This window comes from Ambystoma mexicanum, chromosome 2p (assembly GCF_040938575.1).
Source record: "Ambystoma mexicanum isolate Mex_15411 chromosome 2p, UKY_AmexF1_1, whole genome shotgun sequence".
Classification (NCBI taxonomy): Eukaryota; Metazoa; Chordata; class Amphibia; order Caudata; family Ambystomatidae; genus Ambystoma; species Ambystoma mexicanum.
Window position 1 is genome coordinate 1,287,690,222 of NC_090923.1, and position 14,485 is coordinate 1,287,704,706.

Sequence of the window (14,485 nt, forward strand, 5' to 3'; positions counted from 1 at the left end):
CTGGAGCAGATGCTGTGACGCCGATGGGGACTCCGCATGGTGCGGGGTGGCAGCGCGCTCTGGTTTTTGCAGCCCCCTGAACGCCTCTTTGATCTGGGAGGCAGAGGTGAAGTGCGTAGCTTGTGTTGTGCGACTAATCGTGCGCGTTAGTTGTGGACGTATGGGAAGAGCGGCCCTCCGCCGCCTGTTCATCGGTGTACTGCCCCCTGTAATCAATGTCCTTTTGTCCCGATGTAGAGGTCGGATATTTGGCAGCTTTTACCCGGGGGGGGGGGCGACGCCTGCTGAAGCGCAGTACAGCTCTGCATCTGCAAGCAGTTGTGAATGTCACACGGGTGAGCCCAGGGTGTTTATGTAGCCGGCCTGTGCCAATTGTGAACTGGCTGAAAGAGCGAGTGTGCGCCTATGGTGCCACGCACGCTTTGGAACGCTCTTACCTCTTTGCCGTAAGAGGCCCACCCGCGGGCAGCAGCGCGGCTTCTCCATGCTGCGCCGGGCTGGTGGACGAGGCCTGCAGCAGTGTCGGGTGCGCCCGTGTCCCCGTCTCTTCAGGCGCTTGAGCCGATTTCATCCCGCCACGGTGCTGTCCTGCCCAGATCACTCGGCGAGTCCTCTCTGGCGGCTCTTGGGATCTCCACAGCCGCCCAGCAGCTCCCTCCTCACGATGCCGGCTCGACCCCCTGTGGGCTGCTCCTCCGCCAGCCACTCGCAGCGCCGTCAGCGAGGCCTCCACAAGCGAGGGTCCCTGGGCTGCGCGGGCGGGCAGGCCCCAGACAGCGGCCCTGCCGATGTGGATATTTCAGCGGGGATATCACCGTCCGCTGCAATATTAGGCTCAGTGTGGATGGCAGCGTACCTCGCAGACTCCCAGCTGCAAAATAGTTGTGATGTCCACCACAGAGATGAAGATTGTTCAGGATTCATTAGAAGCTGCACGGAGCTCTTTAGGGAGCCGCCATCTTGGTCGGCCCTCTAGCGCCCTCAGCAATGGCCGTATCTCACCTCCTCCTACCTCATGACCAAGGTAGACCACTTTACTCTGACCAATTTGACATTTGCTTGCCTTTATAGTCAGATGGGCCTGCTCAAGAGCCTGCAAAACATATCCCAGGTGATCAATATGTTCTTTCCATGTAGGGCTGAAGACTGCAATGTCATCCAAGTATGCCATGCAGAAGTCCTCCATCCCATTCAGAACTTGATTAATTTTTATTTTATTTATTTTTTGCATTTTTAAAGCGCTCACACAGCCAACAGGTATCGAGGCGCTGTTACAGGAATTGTTCGTTTTTTAATTGCGTAATTGTTTCTTTTGTCTTAGTTGTGTTATTTATAACGCGCTTAAACACCCAAAGGTGCTAAGCGCCGACCCGGGGAACCTGTGTTGCTTCGTGTCGCCTTGTTTCCAAGGCACGCACGTTGCCGCTGAGCTATCCACCGGGGACTTACCATCCTTTGAAATGTAGCAGGTGCATTCTTTAGTCCAAAAGGCATTACCTTAAACTGGTAGAGGCCTGCTGGGGAGGAGAATGCAGTTTTCTCCTTGGCATCGTCTGTCAGTGCTATTTGCCAATAGCTGAGGTTAGATCAAATGTACTAAGGTATTTGGCTGAACCAAGTCTATCCACCAGTTCATCTGTCCTTGGCAAAGGATGGGCATCAGTCTTAGTGACTGCATTTAGAGCTCTATAGTCCACACAGAATTTCAACTCCTTGAATCCTGCCTTTGGTACTAGAACAACTGGACTGGACTAGACCATGGACTGGTAGAGAGCTCTATAACCCTGAGATCAAGCATCTTGTTGACCTCTCCTTTGATGTGGGATCTCACATGTTGTGACATTCTGTACCCTCTGCTTTTGACAGGTAAACAGTCACCAGTGAGAATATCATGCTGGCCCCAAGGGGTCAAGCCTGGTGATAGTGAAAACAGGGAGGCAAACTGATTTAACAGAACTTTGCACTCCTCTTATTGGTCAGAAGTCAGCTGAAATGAGAGATTAACTCCTATCTGTTCATCTAAAGGTTGGCCTCTGAGGAGGTCAGGTAGAGGTTCACTCTCCTCTTCCTCTTGAGCTGAAGCTAGAAGCAAAGCTCCTACATCTGGTCTCAAGACATGAGCTTTAAACGGTTGGTGTGAAAGACTCTGGGAGCCTCCTTAGGTCTGCCTAAGTCCACCAAATAGTTCACCTCTCCAAGTTTGCCAACAACCTTGAAGGGTCCTATCCATTTGTCCTGCAAGGCCCTCTCCCTTGTGGGGACCATAACTAGTACAAGCTTGTCTTGATAAGCTTAACCATGTTGGCCTTCTGGTCATGCCAATGTTTGACCAGAGCCTGACCTGCTTTCAAGTTATCACTTGCTTCTGCCATCATGTGTGACATTCTCCTCCGCAGACCTATCACATAGTCAGTTACTCTAACTGGCTTGGGGCAAGGAGCACACTCCAACCCCTCCTTGATCAGGGCCAATGGGCCTCTGACTGGATGGCCATAGAAAAGTTCAAAGGGACTGAAACCAACTCCCTCCTGAGGGACTTCTCTATTTGCAAAGAGAAGGCATGGCAGTAGAAGGTTCCACTTTTTCTTAAGGGGCTCTTCTAAAGCACCTATCATGCTCTTCATAGTACAATTAAACATCTTTACCAGTCCATTTGTCTGTGGATGGTAGGCTGTAGAGAACTTGTAAGTGACACCACAGTTTTTCCACATGGCTTGCATGTAGTGGGACATAAAATTGGATCCCCTGTCGGATATCACTTCCTTAGGAAACCCTACTCTGGTAAAAATACCAAGTAGAGCCTTAGCCACAGCCTGAGCCGTAACAGTTCTCATAGGTATGGCTTCTGGGTATCTTGTAGCATTGTCAACTACAACCAGGATAAACCTGTTCCCTGAAGATGTGGGAGGGTCAAGGGGATCGACAATGTCAATGCCCACCCTCTCAAAAGGAACTCCCACCACTGGGAGAGGCAACAAGGGTGCCACATTCTTGGCTGCACTCTTGCCAGAGGTTTGGCAAGTGTGACAGCTCCTGCAGAATTTGTCCACTTCTGAACCCATTTTAGGCCAGTAGAAGTAGAGAGAGAGCTTTTACTTGGTCTTCTTGAAACTCAAATGACCAGCCAAAGGTATCTCGTGGGCCAACTGTAGGAACTGGAGTCTGTTGGCAAGGGACACTAGTTGGTTCACTGTAGAAGAGGCCATCTTCCCAGCTTAACCTGTGCTTTCCAACTTCTTGCCCATCAAGTTGGTTAGCAGCCTGTTGTCGAAGACTTTCAAGAGTAGGACACACTCTCTATCCTTTGCTAAAGTCTGCCCTGTTGGGTCCACGTTCTGCCAGTAAAGACTGCAGCTCAGGATCTTCAACAGGGTCAAGATCTCCAACTAAGACAGTGTCTTCCTCCAGATCTGATTCTTCAGATGCTGGCTTAACCACACAAGGTTGCACCTCACACTCTGCCTCAGCAGGTGGAGTAGCCACAGGAGTGACTTTGGACAGTCTTGGTGATGTCCTTGTTGGTAGCACAGGGGTGCTGTCTGACTTTTTCCTGGAGGTCTTGGGTTTCCGCTTTGCCTCTGTTTTTCTAGAAATGGCAGTGAGCAACTCCTGTGGAGTGGGAGTGATATTTTCTTCCATCATCTCCTCTGGAGAGCCTCTCAAGGTTCTCTCCCTCGCAGACCTTGTGAGCTCCTGTTTCCTTTTACTGGGAGGCCTGGGGGTGCTTGACACAACTCCAAGAGTTTTAAGGTCATTACCCAACAGGACTCTCCCAGGTACTTCACTATGCACACTAACAGGTATCTTGACAGTCGTATCATTACACTGAATGAGAGCTGGTAACTGGGGAAGCATTTGCACAGGGCCTCCAGCTAACTTGGTGAGGCGTTTGGGTGCCTTAGCAACATCATCCACCTTGAAAAATGATTCGACCACCACAGTTATGCTGGCTCCACGGTCTCCGATGGCAGGGGTTTCCTGACCATTCACAAGTACACTATCTTTATAATACTCTTTAGTATTATCTGGGATGGAATTATAGACCTCTAAATTCTGTTGTTCCCATAAGCCCAGGGAAACTAAAGAAACACTGGCTGAAACTCTAATGGGTTCTTCAGCCAGTAGGTGAAAGTTTCCACTTGCCATAGGTACTTCTTCCAATGGGGAGAAGGCTATGGTGACAGTGTGGACCCCATGAAGGTTTACCCTTAAATCTGGGATCCCCTTTCACATGGTCAGTTGACCCACAAACATAACATCGTCCAAATGTCTTGATGAATGGGGGTTTGTTCTGACCTTCATCTGGATTGGGTCCAGATAGGGCACTAGCGTGATTTGGTTTCCCTTGGGGTTTACCCTTCTGTTGTTGTTTGTGGCCCTCTTTTGGATTGAAGGTACTCAAAGTCTTTCGTTGTCATTCTTTGGCTGCTTCGCCTCATCCTTTTTCTGAGTAGCCCCAGAATCCTTGTGAGTAGCCCTGTTGACAACCTACAAGTCAGCAGTCTTAGCTTGCTTCTTTGGATCTATCTCCTTAGAAACGGCCAAGTGCTGTCTGAGTTCAGGAGAGCAGACATCAAAAATAGACTCCAACATAACAAGATTTCTCATTCCTTCATAAGTGTTTACTCTGTAACCCTTGATCCAAACATCTAAGTCTTTCAAACACTCACATACCCAGGTAGCCCAAGGGGTACCATCATGCTTTTTGAGGGTCCTAAACCTCTTAAGGTACAGGGAAGGGGTCTTCCCAAATCTAGCAATTAAAGCTAGCTTCACACACTCATAATCCATTCTATCCACCTCCCCCAACTCCATTACAACATCAGATGCAACAGTGGGTAGCCTAGAGAAGAGCCAGGGAAGCAATTGATTGCCTGTGAGACCTTGAATACCATGGTTATATTCAAACATTGCCAACCAATCTAAAATATCAAGCTTAAACTCATACATACCCTCAATTTCTTTAAGCTCCCGGGGTCTCTTGGGACTGGAAGACCTAGAAGACTCTGGGAGAGAAGCATTTTCAAGAGACAATCTTTTCATTTCAAGTTCATGATTCAACTCCATTTCTCTGAGTTTCAGTTCTTGATTTTTGTGTTCAGTTTGAGCATTTAACCGTTTGAATTCCAGTTCAAGCCTCATTTTCTCTAGAGCAATGAATTCAGGACTGAGTGTAGGACCTGTGGGGGTCCCAGTGGACAAGGGTTGAGGTTGCTGAGCAGGCAAGGGAGTAGATAGACTTACATTAGGAGACACATCTTCCTCTTCTAACTCATTAACAGACATAGCATCATCCTCAATACTTTCCTCATTTGCTAGAGTCAGGCATTTCAGGCCCACTCCCTAGACTTAGGTTCTTTAACAACTTTTCAACTAATTCAATCCTTTTGCCTTTGGCAGAGAGTTTCCTTTCTTTACACATGTTGCTTAAATAATCAGCAGTGTGACTCAGGAGGGTCTTCTTACTGTGGCTTTCCATATCAGACATGATTAATATTGCTTTTTAGTGATGTTAGCCTTGTGGTTAGTTGATCCAAGGTAATAGCAGTACCCGAAGTGTAATTACTATACTTTTATCCTCACCGCTGTACACCAGTGTTAGGCAGAATTATATGCAGTACCCTTTGGGAACACTACACACAATTAACACTACAAGTGACAGTACAATTTCACCTTTGGTACAAGCCTGTACTACACAGTTATAGTGGTAGCAGTAGTGGAGCAGCCAGACTTATCTTAAGAGTAAGTGAGCAGTACAAATAGTTACATAAAGGACAGCAATTACTATGATTCAGGTAAACACTTACTCAAGGTTTCTAAGTAAAAGAATATATATTTATTTACTCAACAGTTGTATAACATTTCACTATTATAAGCAAGTTCAAAATCACAATCATAAATACACCACACCACTTCCCTTAAATTCCAGACAAGTTAAGCTCACAAAATGAAGTGGGAGCAAAATGGTACTCCAGCAATTTAAAAGGGAGGGAAAGACAAAGTTATTAGAAATTAGGCAACACCAGCAGGTAAGTACTCTGAGCAATTTGAACAAGAGAGACTACAGTGAGGACATCAGCTAGAAAAGGTTTATGGCCAAAGTCAATGGGTCAAAAGTCTTTTGCTCAAGATTATCCAGTTTAGGGTAGTTTGTGGTAAAGTTCGTGGCACAGATTCCAGACGAGGTTGGATGGTAGAAAAGTTAGTTCAAAGAGAAGAGAAGGACAAACCCTCGGGTTGGAGAAAGATTTCAAACACTCACCGCAGTTGAACCTTAAAACGGAGAGGGAGCTGTAGCTGAGGCAGACGTTCCTGACGGTTCCTGCAGGCTCACGGTTCCTGAAGCGACTGTCGGACTGATCAGAAGTAGGAAGACTGGAGGGTCCTGCGCCACCCAGGGAAGAAGCCAGCAGCAGAGCAAAACAATGAATAAAAGGTGCACTCCTTAAAACCCAAGCAGGGTCCGACTTTCCTGGCTATCCGGCCCACTGTAGCTCTGTACAGCGAATTCGACCAGATGAGGGGTCCTGGCTTGAAGTTTGGGCGAACTGGTTGGCCCCACCAGCTCAAGGGAAGAAGTTTCCTGGAGGATCTAGTGTGTCATTGGATTCGGAGATTCGGACCTGCAGCAGGGCTTCACCGGGCGGTTCAGTCGTGGTAGGGGTCCTCTTCTTCCAGTTCCTTGTTGGTTCATTCGTTCCAGTGGCGACTGTCTTTCCAGTCCCAGAGACCTGCTTTCTATGCAGTTTCCCCCCATTCATACAGCCTGGCTGTCAGTCACACAGCAGGGTGGCTGGCCTGGCAAGGCCAGTCCCCTTAGCCAATCAGACAAGGGTGTGACTTGGGTTACCAAGGGAACCCATGGCAGGGGTCCGAAGATCCCTTCCTCACATCCTGCCTACCTAGACTATCAGGCGCCTTAAGAAGGGCTTCTGTGCAGAAGCCTGCGAAAAGACAGCGAACAAAGGATTCATCCCCGGTTTGGCGCGCAGAGTAAAACACGAGAAAGACTTTAACAAAAAGAAATGGTGAATAAACCCAGCCGGATCCAAAATAAAATGTATTTGGTCAAGCGGGTTTATGTTCGAGGCTAATATAATAGCCTGGAACAATACCACGTTTATATAATATAATCGCGGTAGGACAGTCAGGGTAGATACCACTGCCACCAGCCAAGTGTTAATGTTAAGGGAGCGAAACAGGGTTCCAAGAGGTACAGACAAAAAGGGATAAGAGTTAACCCTTTCGAATACTCCTTGTAATATGGGGTGTACTGGGTCTGTGGTTTAAAGTGACTATATCAAGTTAATGGCAACTGTTTCTGGGGGACAGTAGTCAGCCCCAGGAAAATGGAGTCAGGTGGATGTCTCAAAGACAACCCTGTGTCACTGCACTGAAGGTGCTGTGTAACACACACAAAAAGTGGTGCACATGGAGTAAGTGAGGCTCCAGTGCCCAAGATCACACAAACAGTGAAAATACACACAGCAAAACGCATGTAAGAGTGGGAAAAAAAGGCTCACACTCTTACCAGGTGAGAAAATTAATCCTAGAAATCCAGCAACGCTGCTGGGGGACTCTTTAGGTAAGGGAAATCAGCCATTTATGAGAATTCTCCCTAACACTGCTTCCTTAGAAAAAGTGACTTTTCTAAGTCTGCCTTAGACTGTGTGTGAACCTCTAAGGAGTATATTCGGCTTTTTCAAATGTATCACTTTATGCTGTCCTTCCTGATTACACTGTCTCAACATGTGAGAACGCAGCTGGTATCAAAGACTTGTATAGTGGCACTTAGTTCCGTGCCTGTAAAATTGTTTGTTTGATTCTTGCCCTGTCAGGAGCTCCCCTTCCATTGAAATACATGTATGCTTTTCTGTATAAGAGAATGGTGCATATACGGACAGGGGTTCTCACTTGCATCAAAGGCTAGCACTGTCATGGGTTGTTTTTGTTGCTTGCTTTCTACTAATAAATTGTTCACCAATCCACTAGAATAGTCGGTGGTCATTTTTCGATGACACCAGAGAGCAAGTTCCTTCACAGGAGCAGGCAGTCCTGACAACATAAATAGAAATCAAACTCTTAGGACCTCCATTCCACATGAACGGAGCATTGAAGAGAACTTAAAACCAGTTCCTTCAGGTTATCCAGCTGTAAAGGCACACAGGTACCATGCGCATTGGAGTGTGACAGAGGGAAATACATCCAGTAAGTCAGGCAGCGAAACATTTTTACTACTTTGTTTTCAGCAATATTTCTTCGAGAATTGTCAGTTCCAGGTGTACTTGCAAATGACAGGGCAGATCCTCCAAGGTCTGAGAACAGTATCATTTTAGGAAACATACGAACAGTTTATATATTCTTTAAGACGTTAAGGGAACAGGTTGGCACAACAGCACCTGCCTTTAAGCTTTCCTATATGTACCAGGTTTGCTGCCAGCTTTTCGCTATGGGGATATCTGGCTCCTTTAGCACCAAATCTGTAGTTGCCAGTCGTGCCTCTTCCATTGCAGAGGTCTATGCCAAGTCGTCTTGTTCATTAAAGGCTGCTGTCACAGCAGCTACAGTCAGCCTCTGAAAGGTACCTTCTCCATATTGAGGACTGAATGCTGAGCCACCTATAAACACTTGACTTTATATTCTCCAAAGGACAGCTCAACCTACTATCTTGAGGTTTTCCTAGACAATGAGGTCTTGAACCTGCATCTTTTTTTAGTAACCCATGCTACTGTCTCTTCAGGCACCGGCTGGGACCCTTGGAGGGGGAGACCTCCCCATTGTCAATGTGAACCATGTATAAGGCAACACTTGCATGAGCTTTAACGAAATTATGCATTTGCATGTCATTGCCAGCTGCATGTTCTGAGAATGTGTGCCCCTGATTGAGGGATTGGACCATTAGACCTATGTCCTTGCTGTTAGAATTCTTGAGCTCTGACCACTGAGCTATTCAGTTTTCCCCAAAGATGTCCCCATGACATTGGGGCTCATTACAAGCTATGCCGGTCCGGAAACAACGGTGCCGGTAAGCTTACCTGCAGTGTTGTTTCCGGACCCGAATACTACAGTTCTGCCTACTGGAGCCGCAGTGCCTGACAGGTTTGACCCTGCTGGACACAGCGGCCACGGTAGGCAGACCGTCACAGAAGCATCGGCACGCTTAACAATGGTGCCAGTGCTTCTGTGGTCCCCCCTTCCTTAGTCCTATCAGACTCTATGGCAATGGTGATTAACATTTTACCGGCGCCTGTATATTTCCGGTCTGCCAGGGTTGTAATCCCCTGGTGTTACCGGGAAGTCAGACGCCGGTAAATCATTACGGGTCCGGCAGCAACCTGCCGGTAGCACCGGCACGGATACTGCTGTACCCGTAATGAGCCCCATTGAATCAGAGGCAGAACCATGCTGGGCCCGTTATGTACCCCGCTACCCAATGTCTGCACTGCAATACCTGGGGAAACTCAAGACCCTGCCCGGTCCATGAAACAGCGCTGCAAGTGGAGGAGGCCTAGCGCACCAAGCCCTGCACCGATACGGCATACATTCCTCCGACCCAATATGTCCAGACACAGGCTGCACACACCACTGTTGCTGGAGGGATAACAGGTTAACTTAGGAACCAAACGTGTAGAGCCCAGCAATATCCATGCATCCATACCTCATTTACGGAAAATACCAAACATATATTTATTTGATCTCTGGGAAGAGCATCCATGCTCCCTCTTACAGAGACAGACATAACAAAAGGAGTGGTGAAGGGAGCTGCCTTTTAAAAGAAATTATTAAACCTGGAGAATGGACTGTAGAGGTCGGTCCTCAATGCTCGATTGGGGAGGGTATCACGGAAGGTCTGAATGGTATGACTAAGAGTGTGTCGAGGAAGACAGGCGAGGAGGAAATGTCTATGTACGCCATGTTTTTTTCCCAAGCTGTGTCCACTAATAATGGTTGGTGGAGCCTCTATAGTCAATTATTTAGTGCATGCTTGTTCCAGAGCTCAAGGCAGTATACTATGTGTGAATATTGCTACCCCCTTCTATCAAATTCACTATAACACCAACATGTGTTCCCAATTAATATCCCACAAGTTAAAAGATAACAAGGTTGTGTATTGCAAAGAAGTCTCTGCAATAAAGTAAAATAAATTTTTCAAAACTGTGTCAAGTGAATTGATAGTTTTCATTAACCAATCTCATTTCATCATTTTATTTTAGGTAGTCGACGTATGTTCGGTACTATTTTGGAGAATAATGTGTGCATCTTGCTGGACTCATCTGGCCACATGGCCCCTTTTCTGCCTGAGATCAAGAAGGAGCTTACATCCTTGATATGGGAACAACTCAGAAACACCAATGCAAGGTATATGAAACCAGCTCTAATAAATTGCATCCCTTCTCTTTTTGCTGCTGTCTATGAATACTTGTTTGCCAAGCTTTCTTGATTGTTCACCTGTGTGATGAATCCTATGGAGTCATCACTAATTCCCTGACAAAGATCTCCTCCCATGAGGTCAGGGGTCGACAGCCGCTACCTGTTCCTGACCCTGGGCTGGTGGTATGAGGGAGGATCATGTGGGAGGAAATGGCTGTTGGGGAAAGGTGGTGACCCAAGCAGGAGAGAGAGACACAGTATTCTTCTCTACATAAAGAAGACTGCATATTTCCTAAAAATTGTAATGGCTTGTTGTCATTATAAAAGACCATCCCGTTGTATACCCCTTCTTAAAAATCTCTCTAAGCAAGATGATGTGTACCTCATCCACACACAACAATCCTTTAACATTTCCTGTCTCTAATGGTTCTTTATCCAGAAATCCTGAACAAAATATCCCTTTGAAACTCACAGAAATTTTACAAACTTCAACTCCCAGAAAGCTCCAAGTGCTGTGACGAGGAAGAGGAAGAAATGGTAGCCATTTTGACAACAGCAGAGCCGGGGAAGAAGAAAGCAGATCCGGAGATGAGAGAAGCAGAGCTGGAGCAAGATGCAGTGCAGAGAAGGACCATGGTGGAGGAAGCAGGCACCTTTGCACCGTTGCTCGCAGGAATTACATACTGGAGTGGCGCAAGGCTGGCAGGGACGCTGCAAGCACCAGTAATGAATTGTTGGAAGACCGGCAGCAACAACTAAGCTACTGGGAACACAGTTGTTCAGAGGGCCAGCATTTGTGCAGGTGAGTGAGCGCCCAACTGCCTGAAGAACTTAAAGGACGCCTGCTGTGCAGGGGAGACCATCCCAGAGCGGGTGCTTCACCGAAGCAGCGTGCCACAGGTCGGGAATGCTTCAGTACACCAGTGAGTCGACTTAGAACTACTGGGAACCACAGGATGTACCGACCGACATAGGAACAATTAAGAAGCTATTTTGAATATCGAGATAGTTCCATATAATTCGAAATGTACAGTATTTAATTGTTGTTCAGATCAGCCTGACACGTGTTTCGAGACTTGGCCCTTCCTCTGAGGCTGATACATATAAAACATATTGGTTTACAAGTAATCAAACCAGTTATGGACAATTATTCACATTCCCATTGAAAATTGGTAGAGACCAACCCAAGGTAGCATCAGGAGTGGCATAACATGATTCCATTAAAAACAGCCAAAATTATATGTTTGTACATAAAACAGTATGTGTAGTCCATGACAAAACAAAAATTGGATCAGAGAAAACAAAATTAAAATAAACATCTATTAGCACTGGAAGGCATACATATAGCTGAGGTCAGCATCTACGGCGCACCAACATTTGCACTTTGGATTTTGAAGCATTAATTGTATATTTACCAGTTACACTTGTCTATTCTGTTCAGGTCACTAAAAAATATAATTATAAATATCATTTGTTCTAGCACCTGTCCACTCGTTTGCAATTGTTGCCTCATATCATAATATCCGTTTCAATTATATATATTGTTGCCATACACTTATCAATTAAGTCGGTTTTGCAAGGATATGTTTAGTTCCTTGTTTCTATAACATTAAGAAAAAATAGAAAGGTGCAAAATACCTGGTTGTATCTAACCTGGGCAGTTACAAAGAATAATGGTAAATTCAATCCCCATAGGGTACAAAGTGTTATCTTAGTTACTGCTGTTGCAATTCCACATTGTTTACATTAGCTGCAGCATGTCCGGGACAGTCGTTGTGTATACGATTTAAATCATTAGTCCGATATTACATGTTAGCATCCACATTGGCAAATTGCCCTGTGCGTAATCATATGTGAAGAAAAGAAATAGGGGCCATAAATTAGTTTGAGGGTCCCAGTTGATTCCATTAACCATCAATTAGCAATGGTCCAGGACCATGAGCAAATGCACGCGACGTACTGCTTACCGGCCTCTCGGCAACGTCTGAACTTGTTATATAATAACACTGCAGCGTTATCCGCCATATAGTACTCTGCATTTCTGTTGCCGCCATCTTAGGTGAGTATGCGCATTAGAAAACCACCTACAAATCAGTATCCATTCTGTTGACATTACATATCCAGACGTCTGAATGATGAATGTTGTGAAAGAAATTATCATTATATGATGTACGTAATTCTACAAAAAAATAGAGTACGGCATTTTTATAACATCATAATTAATCCATGTGTTTCTGAATTAATTTCCCACTTGAGGTGGTTTTTAGTAGTATTGGTTGAGAATAATACCCCAATCTGGTAAATTCTTGTTTCTGATTGGTCAAACGCTGTACTTTATCTCATGGGAAAGCTGTGTGTTTCATCATTGCCCATGTGGTCAGAGCTAAGGCCACAGCCATCGCGTTTCAGAGGCATGCTTCTTGGGATGTCATCAGTAAGGCGGCTACTTGGGACTCTCCGTCGACCTTCTGTAAGCACTATTTCTTGGATACCAGCCCCAGGCGCGATGCAGAATTTGGTCAGCGTTCTGAAGAACCTTTTAGCTTCGTCCTCCTGAGACCAATGGCTGCCTATCTGAAGAGAGCCACAATGAGCTCCCCAGCCCTTCAGTAAAGTAGCCTGTTTCTCCGGCCATGGCACCCAGAAAGGTTCTGCCGCCAACAAGTTCATCTTGTCGCTCCACCAGGTCAGTTCTTTTGCCATAGACTTCAACACCTGGAGCGCATCATACATCTGGTCATTGTACTGCGACCACTGGCTCCTGAGAAGCCCCTGAAGACCTAATCCATAGTCTCGCCTGTGGCACCAGGAAAATACTGGACGCCATGAGGCCCAGCGAGTGCAGGAAAGCTGATGCCGGAAGACTGCTGAGGTACTGGAAGAGACTGACCATTTGTGCCACACTGTTGACTATCTCCTCAAAGGAAAACCCTTCCCTTCCCGGATGTACAAGACTGCTCTGATGAACTGAAGCTTTTGTGCCGGTGACGTCTGTGATTTCTTCAAGTTGTGCAGTAGTGAAAAGGTGTCCTCGAGATGGCTCAAAACATGTTGTCAATCGTCAAGTCTGGAAACAGACGCCGGCTCCCCAGCTTGGTAAAGACCCTTGGGCAGAGGTCAAGTCAAAGGGAGCACTTTGAACGGTAATGCGCATCACGGATGACGTTAGGAACCGTCTGTGCTTCCTGTAAATAAGCATGTAAAATAGGCGTTCTGAAGGTCCAGCAGCACCAGCCAGTCTTGGAATTACATTGAATGGAGAATTTCCCTCAAACTCGCCATCCTGAATGTGTCCTTCCTCAGGAATTTGTTCATTTCCTGAGGTCCAGGATGGGACAGTGTCCTATCCCTTTCTTGGGAACTAGAATGTCTCGGGAGTACTAACCCAAGCCTACTTCCTCGGCTAGAACGGCATCTACTGCTCTGTTCAAAAGAAGAGCCAGCAGCTCTTCCTGTAGCTCCTTTTCCGCCTGCCAGGAGGGATGTGAATTCTGTCTGGTGGTCTCTTCAAAAACACGAGGCAATAGCCCCACTCGATTAGCTGAAGGACCCAGGCGTCGGAAGTAACTTCTTTCCATTTTCCTAAGAATCCGAAGACGCTCCCTCCAACCAGCAAAGTATGTGGGGAGACATCAAATAGGTTTCAGAGGCACTGTGAACGTCTGCGCCACCGTAGTAGTCGACTGTCTTGACAATCCTTTACCTATACCTGGCCGTGGAAACCTGCTTAGCCCTTGTTTGGTTTGGGGCGCTTGCTTGCACTCCTCTGGGAAAGGTGGAGTGTCTCCTGTAACCCTGTCCTCTGGACCCAAGGGCAACATTCTGCCATGGAGACTGTTGCTGTACTGCTAATCCTAGTGATTTAGCAGTCCGCTTTGAGTCCTTATATATTTCTACAGACTTGTCGGCTTGTGGGCCAAAAAGATGTTCACCATCGAAAGCTAGGTCCAGTAGCTTCGATTGAACGTTTGGGGGAAAACCCTAGCCCCTCAAATAAGTAGACCCCCGCAAAAATGTCAAAGTGTGCATAGCACAACCCATAAAGTCTGCCAGGTCCAACCTTGCTTGGAGTGCTTGGCAGGCTATGTCTTTGCCATCAGCCACTATATCTAAG

General features: G+C 46.5%; 1 protein-coding gene across 1 annotated transcript in view; it reads left to right on the top strand.

The window, feature by feature from the left end:
• The window catches only part of VWA3A (von Willebrand factor A domain containing 3A), a 2,090,411-nt gene that overhangs the window by 1,620,363 nt on the left and 455,563 nt on the right, over nucleotides 1-14,485 (top strand). Inside the window, exon 28 of the mRNA XM_069645605.1 lies at nucleotides 10,215-10,359. Coding sequence (XP_069501706.1) covers nucleotides 10,215-10,359 — 145 coding nt within the window. The remainder of the gene's footprint in view (nucleotides 1-10,214; nucleotides 10,360-14,485) is intronic.